The sequence below is a fragment of the Zalophus californianus genome, chromosome 5, assembly GCF_009762305.2.
Source record: "Zalophus californianus isolate mZalCal1 chromosome 5, mZalCal1.pri.v2, whole genome shotgun sequence".
Lineage (NCBI taxonomy): Eukaryota > Metazoa > Chordata > Mammalia > Carnivora > Otariidae > Zalophus > Zalophus californianus.
This window is the reverse complement of record NC_045599.1, coordinates 132,998,369-133,015,761: the sequence shown is the minus strand read 5'-3', so window position 1 is coordinate 133,015,761 and position 17,393 is coordinate 132,998,369. Positions and strand designations below refer to the sequence as shown.

Genomic DNA, 17,393 nt, shown 5'->3' with positions numbered 1-17,393 from the left:
GTCTAAAATATATGTTCAATTCCTAATTCCCAGTACCTGTGAATGTGCTCTTATTTGGAAACAGGCTCTTTGTAGATGCAATCAAGTTAAGATGACGCCATAGCAGATTAGTGTGGGCCCTAAACCAATGAATGGAGTCTCATAAGAAGAGGGAAATGTGGATACAGAGAGTTGGAAAAAGAATGCCGGTGATTGCTGGCAATTACAGAAGCTGGGAAATGGCAAGAGTCCTGACTGCTGACAGAGGGATGGACTGCTGACACCATTGTTAGACTTCTAGCCTCCAGAACTGTGTGAGAGCACATCTCTGTTGTTTTAAGCTCTCTGGTTGGTGGTAGTTTTTCACAGTAGCCTTCGGAAACTAATACATCTGTGGAGATTATTTCAAAATGGCTACACATTTATGAAAAAATGTTCAGCCTGAATAATCTGGGAAGAATCTATGTTAAAATTATTATGAGATGTTACTATTTGGTGGACACTTAAAGTCTAGTGTTCCAGTAAATAGGCAATCATCCACTAGGCATATGACCTATTTGGGGAGCTGTTTGGAGGCACTGATGAGTATTTATATATAAAATTTAATTATTCTTACTTCAAAGGTTATATCAAAGGAAAGGAACACCAGGTAGTGTATAAATACAAATGTATTATAATGCTCACTATAGTGCTATCTGCTAGACTCACATTGTGTTTATAAACCAAATTACTATTAGTAAGTGGATAGTTGAATAAACTAATTAATGTATAGCTGTGCTAGAAAAATTCAGCATCAAATTAAAAATAATCATTTACTAAATTGAGAGTATGTCCATTACATGTTGCAAAGTAACATGTAAAAAGAAAAAAAAACAATTTTTAATCCAAATAACTGTGTAATGATTCTTTTTTGGCAAATAATGATAATACCCCATTTTTATTTTTGTGTATGTAAGTGGAACTCTGTCTTGGTCTGCTTATTTGGGCTGCCATAAAAATCACTGCAGAAATTAATTTTCTCACAGTTCTGGAGACTGGAAGTCTGAGATCAAGGTACCAGCTAGACGGGTTTCTGGTGAGAGCTCTCTTTCTGGCTTGCAGACAGCTGCCTCCTTGCTACATCCTCACATTGCCTTTCCTCTGAGTGTGGGCAGAGAGAGAGAGAGTGTGATCTCTCTTTTGTCTCTTTTTTAAAGGACAGTAACCCTCTCAGATCAGAGCCCCAAACTTATGATCTCATTTAACATTCATTGCTTCCTTAGAAGCTCCGTCTCTAAATACAGCCATATTGGGGGTTAGGGTTTCAAATAAACATTCGGTCCATTGCAATCTTCAATGTAATAAAAGGAGGACAGTATTTCACTTTTATTTTCTATATTTAAATAGGCGCAATGGAATTATATATGATTCTTAAGAACCATCTACTTTTTCTTTAAAGAAATATCTAAATAACTGGTTAAAATTTCTTTCAGTGAAATTTGTGCAGTTGCTGTCATTTGTAAAATACTATATTGGGGTCAAAAATGAACATACTGTGCATTTGCTTAAAGTTACTTAAGAGATCTCATATATTAGGGGGACTTTACAAGAGGACATTGTAACTCTTGTACTATCTCTTTTTTATCTCAATAATATGGAAGTTGAAAAATCACAAAGTATAATTTATCAAACCAAAATATCCTGCCTGAGAGATTAAAAGAGGAAAAATGTAATCAACAAGACAATTATTGTGATTCCCTTTTTACTAACACAGAACAGTTTCACTTTCATACTTCAAGTTTTACTTAGGAATATATTTCCATTCTATTCTTGAGTATAACTCAGTATGAGCATAATTATGAATCCAGGGAGGAACTTTATATATATATATATATATATGTATATTTATTATATACCCAGTATATAAATTAAAGTATATATTATAACTTTCCCTATTACATCATGGGTTCCATAATAAAAACAACTTCAGAAGTCATCTGTTTGGATCACTGTGAGTGTTTTTGTAAGGGGAGATGAACAGGTGACAAAGAGGATTGATAGGAGTTTGCATAAAAAAGATTTTGTGCAAGTGAATTGATATAATGTTATCTGCCTTTGTGAAGAGGAAATATTTTTTTAAAGTTTATAATAATTTTATTTACCTGCCCAGGTTTTGCATTTTCACAAACAAATGTTTCATAGTACATGGCAAATTCCGGAGCATGGTCATTTATATCTAGAATTCTGATGAAGACAGGGATGTGGCTACTTTGTTTTGAGTTATCTGCAACGAGAACATGTGTAAGACTTCAGTCTCATTTACAGAGAAGCGGTGATACCACTCACCCCATTTGTAACTTAGCAACGAATCATTTCTGCGGTATTCACTTTCTCAATTGGATTGCTGATGAATAGCTCAGCTTTCTTACATGGTCCAGATGCAAAGTACGATTAAGAAGAGGAGACTATGACTGAGAATGAAGTATTATTTGTAAGACATAATTTTCTCAGATTAATTATTTTTATGAGGTTATATTCTATTTCTCTCCTAGAGTAAGGTATAAAAGAAAATCAAGTTTAAAAAGTGGATATTTGAGAATCATTACGATACTGTAAGTCTCCAACACACTCTGAGGTTGCTAATGAGAAAGTGACTTCCCTCAAGAAACAGAGTCTACTTAATGCTATTATTTTACCACTTTGGTGTTCAGGTGGATGTATTTCCCACTCACTTATTTCTGTGGCAGTAATGGAGATGTTGTGCCAAGAAGAGGACTCCCGATCAAGGGGTTTCAAAGTGAAAATAGAGCCATTTTCGGAGTGAATGCTAAAAATCCGGTCCATATCAGTATGCCGATCAATAGAGTATCTGGCAGGAAAGAGATTCATGAATCTAGGCATTAAGATTATTAACTCATCTACTGTTCCTTAATGTTAGAGGCAGTTCAAGCAATGTTGTCCTAAAGTCATGACCAGTAAAATGCCGACAATTTTCACGAATTTTTATTTAATACAATTGTCGTGTAGCCAATTTGATATATCCAGCCTTTTCCATCATTACTCTTCTGTGATTATGTGTCCTTTAGAGTTATTATTTAAGCTCATGAATCCTTGTGGCAACCTTTAAGTGAGTTTTTAATTGTCACTCGATTTACTTAACCTATCATAGACCTGTTGCAGTGCTTTAGACATGTTAAATTTGATAAAGTCAATTGCATTAGATAAACTGAAATTATGCTAAAAAACATAAGAACATGTGTCCACAGAGTCCTTATGACTATAAGTGAATAGAGAGAGGCTGTTGTGAAGTACATTGCTCTTGAACGGCTCTCTATTCAAGGAACATCTCAGCTGAATCAAAGGTTATCCTCCAATCTATTCCTCTGACCTTTTGCATATAAAAATGAAATGACATATTACACAGAGTTTTATGACTCTTTTCATCAAGGCTGGATATGGAAACTGTCACCATAAACTTTGTTATCACTCTATGTTTGGCAAAATAATGCCTCCCCGCCTCCCCCAAAGGATGCCCACCTCCTAATCCCTGAAATTTGGGACTATGTTACTTTACATGGTAAAAGTAACTGTGCAGATGCGATTAAGGTTAAAGTCATTGAGAAGGGAGATTATTCTTGATTATCTAGATAGCCCTAAACTAATCATATAAACCATTTAAAGTGGAAGAAGAAGGCAGAGATGGGCTCTAGAGAAATGAGATGGGAGAAAAAAAAAGAGATTTTAAGTATGAAAAGGACTTGACCTCTCACTGCTGGCTTTGAAGATGGCGGAAAGGGGCCACATGCCAAAGGACACAGGCAGCCTCTAGAAACTCAGAATGAACTTTGAGGTGACAGCAAGAAAACAGACTGCAAAGAACTGAAATCTGCTAATAACTTGAATGAGCAAGGAAACAATTTCTGTCCTTCAGTTTCCAGACAGGAATGTGTCCCTGTCCACACAAACACCTTGACTTTAGTCCCGTGAGACTCATCCCAGATCTCTGACCTATAAAACTGTAAGATATAAATTTCAGTTGCTTTAAGTACTAAGTTTATGGTAATTTGTTATGACAGCAATGGAAGGCTGCAACATACTCGTAAGAAAGATCTTTTAAAAGACTAGCTTATAATAAAATCTTTTAGTTATGTCAGGCCATATTAGGCTATACTAACACTTTACATCTGTTTGAGATTTCTGCTGCTGAGTATCTAATTAAGCCATAGAGGAAAATAAGTGTTTTTTAAACATTAATGTTCATATGAATTACATTGGGATCTTGTTAAAAACAGATTCTGATTCATTAGGTCTGGTGTTGGAGCTGGGATTTTTATTTCTACAAACATCCTAGGCCAATCGCATGTTATAAGTCTATGGACAAGGCTCCTACAGCAAGGTTATATACCATGGAATACACTGATTAGAATAAAGACAGAAGAAGGAAGACAACTAACAGACTAACCAACATGTGGTGTAGTTCTCATTTTTCTAGGTATCTTATTAAAGTGACTTAGCAGGGGCGCCTGGGTGGCTCAGATGGTTAAGTGTCTGCCTTCAGCTCAGGTCATGATCCCAGGGTCCTGGGATTGAGTCCCGCATCGGGCTCCCTGCTCCCTGGGAGCCTGCTTCTCCCTCTGCCTCTCTCTCTCTCTCTCTCTCTCTCTGTCTCTCATGAATAAATAAATAAGGAAAATCTTTAAAAAAATAAAAATATAAATAAAGTCACTTAGCAAATTAACTCCTTTTTGATCTGGTGAATTAGGAAATTACAACTCCCATTATTAATGTAATATATTCACTATCAGGCACTGGCTTTGACAAACATAAGTAATAGATACTGAGCAGCCAGTGTTCTAAACATTGTGAAACATTTGTAATTTTTAAAATATTGGATGAAAATCTATTTATCTAAATTCTGTGATTTTTTGTTTGCCTTGGTTGTTTTAATGAAGAACCCATGACTTAGTCTATTGCTATAAGAACTATATTGAAATTAAGAGATCCATTAGTAAACTCAGATTTCCAAAATAACTGTAATAACAACATCATGGGGTTTGCCTAATTTATTTTCTGCTAAACTTTATCAAATGAGTTTCTCAGACTGACAGATACTATTTCAAAGTGAGTATTTGACCGTGTGTGGGGGAAATATATATATATATATAATATATATAAACATTTTTATATATATGTATTTTATATATACTTTATATATACTATATTTTATATATATATACACACACTGGATTTTAAAAAAGATTTTATTTATTTATTTATTTGACAAAGAGAGGGAACACAAGCAGGGGGAGCAACAGGCAGAGGGAGAAGCAGACTCCCTGCTGAGCAGGGAGCCCCATGCAGGGCTCCATCCCAGGACCCCAGGATCATGACCTGAGCCGAAGGCAGAGGCTTAACTGACTGAGCCACCCAGGCGCCCTTATATACTGGATTTCATCTCAAATGTGGAATACCTAAAAGCTTTACATAGTCAGTTTTAGGTTCCTTTCTCTACCTAGTTCCAAAATATAAAACCAGCCCAGTCACCTTCTTGTCCTTTGGAAGGGTTGTGCAATGGGCAATTAGAGCCACAGGAAAATGGTAGTATCTTCTCACTTTTTGAATAATCATAATTATAATTTTCCTACATGGTGTTATGAAAAAAATTGGGGAGATTTTTGATATATGGTCAAATTATGGATTACATAATACATGGTCCCTGCTGAAGAGTAGCTATACTTGTGGTGTGGGAACTCTTAAAGAGATAGAGGATAACTAGAAACAGATACAAAAATAAATACATAAAATACATAATGGTGTATATGTATATCTCCTAGGAGCAAAAATTATGTCAGGTTTTAACCAATAATTCATTGTGAGACAAGGATTTGAGGTAGATCTTATTTTTTTAAAAAAATTAATGTACTAAAATTGAGGATGGCAGTAATATTAAATTTTCAGTTTTTAATCTCTATTGCTTAATAAATGCTAAAATGGAAAAAGAAATACAAAGCTTCCTATCTCTAGGTGTCAAGCCTCCTACAATTTAGTTCCTAATGTGGGCTAAGAAAGTCAGTAGAACATTTTTAAATGTTCTATTTTACTTAAATACTTAAATACTTACACCAAATTCTGCTAATGAATAAAACAAACCTAAAATGAACACAAAGAAAGCAGTGTAAAAAATATAACTCAACCACAAATATGAATTGAGTGGAATTCAATTTATAATATTTGCCTGAATATATTTCTTTTCATTGTTGGAAAAGTCAATAGCTAGCCATTATCTGCTTATGGCTAAACAGACATTGGACTTTTTACCTACTGCTAGCATTAAAGATCAAAATAAAAAATAAAAATCCTTTGTGCTCTTTGCTACTTGCCCTAGAGATTAGCATGGGGCTTTCTATGATTGAGGAATAGCTAACAATTCTAACATTATGCAAGTCCAGCTTTGACGTATTTGGAGCTTATGTGGGATCAGAATAAGTTTCTGTCTATCCTACTCATAGATTCAATCTTGAAAGGTACTACTTTCCAAGTTAAGAATTCATGGTGGAGAACCACTTTGACAATTTAGACAGAGTTCACTTTAACACTAACACTGCACACTTCCAGGTATATATTCAGAAATTTGCCCTAGTGCAAATGATGTCTCACAATTTGTCAAAGCCCAGAGATCATTTTTCTTTCATTCAGCAGCAAATACTCTATTTTCAACACAGAATGGGACATTCTCGTTTACCTTAATAATAAATATACCAGAAAGAGCTTGATAAACAACACAGGACAAAGCCATCTCTATATTCCAGCAGATGGCCTATTAAAACAACACTATTTTATTCATCTCCTCACATTTAATTTTGAGCAATAAGTTAAAGAAAAGTCCACTGGCATAACTTTTTAAATGAAACAAGATCTGCAGAAACAGAAAATAAGTGAAAAAGAGCACAAGAGAACTGAGCCTGAGGAAGCTGAACTCTGCTTCAGTTTGTTTGCTTTTCATTTTTCATGTTCTATCATTAAGAATCCGACACATATCACATCCCTGTATTTTCATCTATCACAATAAAACACATAAATTACAAACACCAGAACAAATCAGTAGTATGCAGAAATGTGTCAAGCGTAGTACTCCTCTTTACTGCATTCCAGGTACATCTTCCACCGACTATGTCAATATAATTAGGCTCTAAGTTTGCTCTTTTCCTTTCCAGCTACTGCATTCCAGAAATGTGTTTTCCATCTATGAACCATGAAACTTTCATTGCCCTTCAAAAAGAGAACGTGGCTATGCAGTACTTGAGCAAATAGTTTAAATTTTTTTTCAAATATTAATGGCATTGTTTTTAAATAATCATGATTTTTAAATAAATTAATATTTTACTGTCTGTAATAAAATCAAGCAAGTATTAGAGAAACACTGAGATACACACACACACACACACACACACACACATCCAGTTATTCACTCATTTCAGCTTAGGGTGGAATTGTGTACATTTTATTGAAGCATAACTAAAAAAGCATTTCTTTCCAGCAAGTTTGTTGTGTACTTACTTCTCTGACTGCAGTAGAAAAGATTTCTTCTAAAATTTGTTGAACTTTAAATATGTTGAGCATAAAATAGGTGTGAAATGAGACAACATGTTCTTTCAGAACCTGTAAAGCAATAATCAACCCTATAACTTGGGAAATCCGTGATTACTAATGAGGTGAGCAGAGCTGACAACAGCTGCTAATTGTAATCATAATCTCATGTTGCAAGAGGCAGATGTATTTCAGAAAATATATTTGATGAACAGATTTACTGGTGGGTTAGAAATAGTTCCTAAGATTTCCCTGGAAAATATTTCTCCATGATGCTTATCATAGCCCGTTTCTGCTCTTTTTTTTTTTTTTTTTAAGATTTTATTTATTTATTTGACAGAGAGACACAGAGAGAGCAGGAACACGAGCAGGGGGAGTGGGAGAGGGAGAAGCAGGCTTCCCGCTGAGCAGAGAGCCCGATGTGGGACTCAATCCCAGGACCCTGGGATCATGACCTGAGCCGAAGGCAGACGCTTAACGACTGAGCCACCCAGGCGCCCCCGTTTCTGCTCTTAAGGATCAGTTCTCCTAAATTCCATAGGAGCAAACAAAAGAGTCACATGTTACAATGTTGTCTCCTTGTTGACTTATGGCTAGTTTCTGGCAGTGTAATAAGATACCTAAAAATGCTGGAGTTTTTTTTGCATATATCTTTATGCAAACAGGAACCAGCCTATATACTATATTTTCAGGCATGGCCTTATTTGTTGACAGAGTTGGCAGTATAATTTTAGAGACATAATTTGGGATAAATTTATTTCTTTCAGTATTTTTCTTCTCTTTATCATTTCTGAGATTTTTTAATGTAAAACCACTGTTCATTATTTCTTTATACTTGAGTACCCTATTAAACACAAATATTTTTGAGAGAACTATGAACTTAAAAATTTATCAGCCACTTTTATATACTACGGAGCAAGGTTGCGAATTTTACTATCAGTATTTGACCTAGAAATTTTACTCCTAAAATTGTATCCTGAGGAAATTCCAGATATAGGAAAGGATATATTTATATAGATTGTGTAGATTATTTATCGATATCTATTTCTATATCTGTATATCAATTTACATCGATATCTAATCCATATATATAGGATATATATAGATTGATAGACTGTTTGCAACGAAATTTCCAGTAATCATGTTTCACCTACATGATAGTGTGTTATTTATACAATAGGAGTTTATTGAGAAGTTTAATGGCATTATCAAACGTTCACAATTAATAAAAATACATAAACCTATATGTATATTATAATGATCTCTACTTACTAAAGTTAGGTGATTGATAAGTGGAAAGTTTCAATACCTGATAAAAATAGAATAAAATACCACTGAAGTATCTATTGAGAGGAGAATTTTATAGATGTCTTCTTCACTACAAAATTACCTGTGCAAGAGTGACTAAATTATATAATTAAAACATGTTTAAAATGACATACTGAATGTCCTTTTTTAGCAACTATAGAATAACATGGGATGGATTTACCAGCCCCCCCAAACACACACGCACACACATACACACTCACACACAACCCACTAACACTAAATGAAATATATGAAACTAAATGAAAATTATTTTTGAAGGATTATACACCAGAGAACAATGACAATAATCCCAGAGAAAAGGGAAACATATGATGTGATCTTCTAGTTTGCTGCCTGGGAGAGGTTCCAAAGAAGAATATAGGAAGTGCAAGCCCAGATGGAGTCTGTCCATCCCCTGAGTTCAAGCTGATAGTCCATGTCGAGAACAAAGTGTCTAGAATTTGAAAGGCAGAGTAATTCATGGGAGAGAGCTTCACAAAGAGGGAACTACTGACATCTGAAGAAAATATTATTCAAGTTTTCAGCTGAGTACTGATCAGAATATGTTTGGGGACAGATAAAGTGAGGCAATAGAAGTAATCAATCACAAGGATTAGGAGGGAGCAAAACTATGAACTGGCACATTGTAGTTCTAGAATAGTTCTAGTTTCCACCAACCAAAGAGAAATTCATAACTCATGGGGCTTTGGTAGACTACTCAGGAAGGTCTTCTTGATTATGGGGCAAAATTAGGTCTAGAAAAAGTGCTGCTAATAAAGCACCAAAGCAAAGTCCAAAAAGATTAAGATGTTGTGAGTAATTTAAACACACATCTGAGGGGCGCCTGGGTGGCTGGGTTAAGCGTTTAAGCCTCTGCCTTTGTCTCAGGTCATGGTCCCAGGATCCTGCTCAGCAAGGTGTCTGCTTCTCCTTCTCCCTCTGCCCCTGCTCCTGCCCTGCTCGTGTGCACTCTCTCTCTTTCACTCGTGCTCTCTCTCAAATAAATAAATAAAATCTTAAAAAAATCTGAATGTAGCTCAAAAGTATTTATGAAAATGCAAAGCTAAAAAAAAAAGAAAGAAAGAAAATGCAAAGCTACCTAACACTAAACACAATAAAAGCACAGTGTTTGTCATCCAATCAAAACTTACAGGCATGCAAAAAACAAGAAAATATGACTGCCAGGAAAAATCTGTCCATTGAAAACAACCCAGAAATAACACTTCCAGAGAAGAAATTATAATCTATGAAATGAAAAAAATACTCTAGATGGAATTAAAGCAGGTTAGATATTGGAAAAAAAAAATTAGTAAACTTGAAGATGAAGATGAATGGGAACTATTTACAATGGCTAAGAGGCAAAAAGGGAGACTAAACAAACAGCACCAGGGCACTGTATTGCACCTTTAGGGGACCTAGCATAATTGGAATGAAATTTCCTTAAAGAGAAGAATATAGGGCAAAAAAATATTAAAGAGACTGGATGAAAACTTTTCCAAGTTTGAGGAAAGCCATAAAGTCACAAATTCAGGAAACTTTATCAAATACAAAATAGATGAAGCATATTATAGAAAGGTATATCATAATCCAATTGCTTAAAACCAGTGCCACAATTTAAAAGCATCCTGAGGAACAACTGGCAGTGTATGAAGAGAAAAATAAACATTAAAGACAATGCAAAATTTTTGTTGTATTGGTACAAAAAACAACACATCTAAAGCTGTACCTAGAGGGAAATTTATTTATCACTAAAACGCACATATGAGAATAATAGTAGGCTCAAATCAATGACCTCGGCTTCTGACTCAAGGACATAGAGAAGAAGAGCAAATGAAGCCCAATGTAAGCAGAAAAAAAGAATGAAGATCAGAGCCCAAAAAGAAAAAAAAAGAAAAGAAAACAAACTATTGAAAAAGCAATTAAACCTGTTCTTTGAGAAGATCAATCAACTAAAAAGTCTAGTCACACTGGCCAAGAAAAAAATGGCTGTCATTACTAGAATATCAAAAGGATAATATGAACATTACAAACAACTTTTGAAATTCATCAACTTTGATGAAATTCAAAAATTCCTTGAAAGATGAAGAAAAAGGAAAAAAAAAACAAGCTTACAACTACTAAGGAAATAAAATTTGTAGCTGTAACTCATATAAAAAAGATAACACAGTCCTTTGCTTTTAAGTTCTACCAAACATTTAAAGAAAAATAATGTCAATTCTATGCAAACTCTTCCAAAAAATTAAAAGAGGATCTTATACTTCTGACTGCATTCTGAGACAGTATTACTATGACACCAAATCCAAACAGACATTACATGAAAACACAACTTTAAAATTATGTCCCAATAAAAATGGGTGCAAAATTATTTTTAAACTTTAGTAAACTGAATTCAACAATATATAATTATAGTGTAATGTGGCTAAGTGACATTTATCCCAATATTTGAAAAATAAATCAAATAATACATTATTTTACTATATGGCCATCTTAATAGACAAAGAAAATACCATTTGACAAAATCCAAACTCTATTCCTGATAAAAATACTTAGAACAAAAGAATAGAATAAAATTGTCCCTGCAGATGGCATCATACTGAATGATGAAAGACTAAATGATTTCTTCATAAGACAAGGAAGAAGGCAAGGATTTCTGTTCCTATTACTTCTATTTAACATTGTTTTGGAGGTTCTTGCCAGGACAGTAAAGCAATAAAATGAAGTATAAAAAATGTTTTTTGTAGACATAAAACCCACAAAATACAGCTGAGAAAAATCTCTATATAGGCAGAGAAAAATATATTATTTTGGGTTAATAGATTCAGTATCATTAGGATGTCATCAATTCTGCCTACATTAATCTACACACTTAACACAACTCAAATAAAAATTCTAGCAGAATCTTTTGTAGCAGTTGACATATGAAAATACAAAGGGCCTAGAATTACCAAACAAATTTAGAAAATAAAAAAACAATGACAGTATTTAATTTCAAGACTTTTTATAAAAGTACAGAAAACTGTGATTTTTGCAAACATAGATAAATATATAATTGGATCAGAAGAGAGAGTCCAGAATTAGGTCCATATATACATGGGCAATTGAATTTTGACAGTGGTATGAAGGCTATTCAGTGACAAGAATAGTATTTGCAACGCATGGTGCTGGAAACATTGGGGATCCATACACCAAAAAGCAAAATGAGGTATGATCCATACCTCATACAATATAAAAATTAACTTAAAATGAATCATTGATGTAAATATAATACTGAAAACAATAATCTTCTAGAAGAAAACATGGAATAAAAATTTTGGGATCAGGCAGATGTTTCCTATATAAGGCACCAAAAACTCAATCCATAAATTAAAAGTTAATAAATTAGATTTCATCAAAATTGAGAACATTTGCCTTTTGAAAGTCACTTTATGGGAATGTAAATACAAGCCACTAACTGGGAGAAAATATTTATAAATCACGTATCTGATAAAGGACTTGTATCCATTGTGTGAAGTGTGTGTGTGTGTGTGTGTGTGTGTGTATCTCCAAATCGATAATAAAGAAATAACACAGAAAATCTAAGCAAGTATTGAATAAACACTTCATCAAAGAACATGTATGGGTGGCACATTAAGCATATAAAAAAAGTTCAACATCGTTGGTCAGATAGGCAATTAAGATACTATTATACACCTATTAGAATGGCTATAGTTAAAAAAGGTTGACTCTTTATGGTCCAATCATAACACTTCTAGGTATTTACTCAAGAAAAGTGAAAACATAACTATACAAATTCTGATTCACAAATGTTTGTATATATACTTACATACAAATGTGTATAAAGGTATTGCAATATCCAAGTGTTTGAAACAACTCAAAATGTCAACCGATAAGTGAACAGATAAGCAAATTGTGGTATCTCTGTAAAATGGAATACTTTTCAGCAATTGGAGGGATAAACTATTGATGCACATAACAACATGGAAAAATCTCAGTATAGTTAGGCTAAGTGAAACAAGTTAGACAAAAGAATAAATACTGTATGATTGCATTTGTACAAATTCAAGAAAACCCAATATAATCTGATCTATATTGAAGAAACCTGATCAGTGTTTGCCTGGGGATTAGGGGATGGATTTTAGGAAGTTTGGGAGGGAGGCATTAAAAAGTACATGAGCAAACTTTTGGGGGTAAGATATATGTTCGTTTTCTTGATTTTGATGTTTTAGTGGGTGTATGAATATACAAAAGTTTATCAAATCATACAAATTAAAGTGAAATTTATTGTTGGTTGGTAATACATCAATACATTTGTTAAAAAAGAATTAAAAGGCTGTAATTTTCTAAGCCAACATGTCTATAGTTGGAGCTTATGAAATTCCCTATTGTGGGCAATGGGAAAAATGAAAGGAAACTAGACCAAATTCTGAGGGACAAAAACCATGTTTTGCCCTTTGCATAATTTTGTCCCTGAGGGATCTGCCTTGTATAACTCAAGTCAGTCCAATTAGTCTACAAATGAGGAACATTATATTAATTATCTCTAATTAGTAAACAGGTCATTAAGAAAGCAGACTAGGTCTGCCAAAGATTTGGCTATGCATTCAGATCAACGATAGTTTGAATCATCAGTCTGTTAATTATTTGTACTGTGTCCTTTAACCCTTTGCATCTCAATTTATTCTTTTATAAAATTTGGGTGATAACAATTGTACTGCCTAATAAAGTTGTGGTGACGCTTAACTGAACTAATAAATATAAATCTCTTTAGATTCTCTAGCTTATAGCAAGTGCTCAATAAATGGTAACAATTATCTTACAGAAGAAGGGATAGGCAAAATGTTTGACAGTCTCGTGTCATGAATTTAATGCCACAGTTGGACATAGCTACCCATCCTCACCCACCCATCCTATCCATTCATAACTATATTTGCATTCCCCCTAAGAACCACATGTAGTAATCACTTAAGATTCCAGCATATTTGAAAGCTTTGAAAACGTTAATGCAATATTCAAACTTTGGGAAAGTATTAACACTATACTTCACAATACCATATTAATTTTAATGTTTGCCATACTCAAATATCATTACTTTCTTTACTAATTCTCTGTTATTATTAGAATATAATCTACATCCTGTTTTTTTCCCAAAATTTTAATAGATGGTATGCCGAGTGATTATTTTTAAAGGAGAAACCAGTATTAACTGTATGTTAACTGCCTGGAATTTAAATAAAAATTTGAACAAACAGTGTAAAAACAAACAAAAAAGATGTTTCAACATTTTCAAATTACTTCTTAATAGTATTTCTAGAATAATTTTTTTCTAATTTATCTGTTTAGATTACTTATTATTTGAACTGTGATTTCTCCAAGAGAGACAATGAGATGGGAATCACAACAGCTAAAGGATTAAAATCACGGACTCTGGAGCCAGATGGCCCGATTCTCAAACCCAGCTCTGCCACTCACTAATAACCTGTTTGGCAGGTTATTTAAATTCTTAGTAACTAATCTTATCTGCAGGCAGGTATAATAATAGGATCTACCTTATAAAGTGATGAGTTAAATGCAATAATACATTGAGATCACTTAGAAGGCAGTCCAGCTAGGAGTTTGTGCTATGGAAGTGTTTAGTCTTGTTACTGTACTTGATCATACATAGTACAATGTAATTCTTTTCACACACGCTTATAAATAGTGAGAAGATGATTATTTTTCTGCAAACTTAAAGTTTCACAAAATACTTACTTTATTAAATTGTTCATGGCATCTGGGTCATATGCTGTAACCTGTCCAATGATGCTGCCCTCCTTTACATCTTCATCTACTTCTATCAAGTAAAAAAGTTTACTGAACACAGGAGGCTCATCTATATCTTGCACAGATATTTTGACCACGGCTGTGTCTTTGAAAGGTCCCAGGTGTAGGAATCGTGGATCAGGGTGAGTGTTACTTGCATCCACTCTTAAAGTGTACAGCATTTGGTTTTCAAAATCTAAATTCTGAAGTTAAATAAGAAAAATTAGTATAATATAGCAGACATGACAATGGAAGACAATATTAAAGTTTAATAACCAGCTCTGTTAATGGTACCAGTAATTGTGGTTAAAAAACTTTCCCAATTATTGCTTTATAGGAATATCAAATAAATTAGTAATTTTTTGTTTTGTCTTATGCTTATTCATACAGGGTAACTGAATATAATGGTATGCACATTAAGATCAAGTCCTACTTGATAATGCATTTCACATTTTGATGGCCACAGGCAAATGTATTATCTAATGGACATATAGATTATTTATTATTATTATTACTATTAAAGTTATACAAAGTTAAAATCAGAGAAAATATAGAATCAAGTAGAGATTCAGCAAACTATTCATATAAGTTGCTTCCTTTGGTCCAAAATTTCTAAAACTGTTATTTTAAAAAGTAAAACAAAACATATTTCATTAATCTGAACACTGTGGAAAGCAAGATGTAAATGAAAACAGAAAGACCAGGAAAATAGAACATAATCCACATTTAGCTGGATTATAGTATGTAAAGTTTCATAATGTTTTCCCACACTGCATCCAACCTAAAACATGCAGAATCTTCAGGTTTCATCTGCTTGAAGAGGCTAATTTAAATATTTTAAAAAGTGCATGAAACAAAGTTATGGCTGTATGACTTTTGGGGACCACAGAAAATGTAAAACAAGTACTTCTGAGGCTATCTAATCCTAGTTTGATTTTCTACTCTAAGCACAAGTAGTTAAGGTTTTGCATCACTTTTTAAGTGTCAGTGATGAAGATGGTTCACTTATTTGAGATGAAACCACAACCATACCGACTTCTATGAAAGCTGGACAGTGTGGAAAAATAAATCCTAGGCTTTTCTTCCCTTAACTGAAAAGCAAAAATAAACTATAAGCGCTCAATGAAAAAATGAAGACAGCGTAAAGAAACCTGTTTGACAGTTATAATCCCTTCCTGTGTATCCTTGTCAGTGATGACATCAAACATGTCTGCTCCATCTCCTTCAGCAATGCTGTATTCCATCTCAGCATTTTCCCCCACATCAGGGTCATTGGCTTTTATCCTTCCAAGATGGGTTCCAAGAGGTACAGACTCAGGAGAATTAAATTGATACGTACCTGAAAATTAAATCAGAGATGTTTTGATATTTCATCTTTAGGTAACAAAAATCTTTCATTTCCTCTGCCTTTTTTACTTCAATAAATTAATTTTAAATTGGGAGAGTTTTTTTTCATATTGAATTGTAATTATAAACTGTCAAAAAATAGGTTTATTAAGTTGGAAAAATAATTTATAAAGGCAGAACACTCTCATTTTGTAAATGAGAAATACTAAGTTCCAGGAAGATTAAGTGAGTGAGTTTCCAAGGTTATTTAGACACTAGGTGGTAGACATGATATTAGAATCCAGAACTTTTGCTCAAGAGGGCAAGAAAACCGATTATTAACTATGTATCTAGAGCTTTTAATATTGTCATTATATATTTTTACATATTTTAAATTATTTCAAAAACACGGACTTATTCTTATATCCTAAGTCAAGGATAGAAAACTAAATCCATACACAGAAACTTTCCTTTCTTCCTTTCTTCCTTCCTTCCTTCCTTCCTTCCTTCCTTCCTTCCTTCCTTCCTTCCTTTCTTCCTTTTTTGCTTCTGAATTAATGCCTTTAAGTGGGATATGAATGTTTCTATTTCCTGCAGTTTTCAGCCAATCATTATATTGTTCTTTGCTGTCCTTGAAAGGATTTTAATTTGTGACTATTATTCAAGAGACAATAGGAAAAAGTTACAAAAAGAGTTAATGAAAGTTAAAAATGTTTTTAAACACTTAATATGTGCTGAACTCTGTATAAGGCCAAAGGCTCTCAATATTAATTTATTTAATTCTAACACTAGTCCTCATAAGACCAAGGTAGTAGATACATGATCTTCAGGGATAGGGCTCAAGGAAATCATCCTATGAAATTGAGAAATGCAGGGTGAATAACTAAGTTTTTCTGACTTCAAAGTCTATACTCTTCCCAATTTGCTTGGTGATTAAGAAGGACTTCTAAATCCAACTGCCTGGATTGGAATGCTCATCACTGGGCAAGTTAAATTCTCTAACCCTTGATTTCTATGTCTATAAGAATAGGGTGATGGTGACAGGAATTAACTCGTAGTTTTTTTTTATGAGAATTACATGAAATTATGTCTTTAATATGTTTACTCCATGGCTAGTTCTTAAATATTTTTATTATTACTGCTATTATAGTTCTAAACCTTTGGCTAAGATTATAATAGATCCTGGAATTATAGAGTGGCAAACCATTTGAGAATTCAAGTCATACTCTTTCAGTTTATATTTAAGGAAACTGAGTGCAAAGTTTAGATTTATGTTAATTAAACTTATTATTTATATTCTCAGCAAACTTTTTAAAACATTTATCAGATGTGTATGTCAAACATCCAAAGTTGAATCATCAAATATTTTAAATTTGACTAGTTTGGAAAATGCTCTAATGTATTGGATTCAATAT

General features: G+C 33.4%; 1 protein-coding gene across 2 annotated transcripts in view; it reads right to left on the bottom strand.

The window, feature by feature from the left end:
- The window catches only part of CDH9 (cadherin 9), a 138,299-nt gene that overhangs the window by 8,175 nt on the left and 112,731 nt on the right, over positions 1 to 17,393 (bottom strand). The window contains exons 6-9 of one of the 2 annotated variants that reach the window (XM_027605879.1): positions 15,804 to 15,991; positions 14,602 to 14,855; positions 2,691 to 2,827; positions 2,121 to 2,242 (exon numbers count right to left, since the gene is read on the bottom strand). In XM_027605879.1, the coding sequence (XP_027461680.1) occupies positions 2,121 to 2,242; positions 2,691 to 2,827; positions 14,602 to 14,855; positions 15,804 to 15,991 (701 nt within the window). Of the gene's footprint in view, positions 1 to 2,120; positions 2,243 to 2,690; positions 2,828 to 14,601; positions 14,856 to 15,803; positions 15,992 to 17,393 lie in introns of those variants that run through there. The other variant, XM_027605880.1, reaches the window with a different exon arrangement.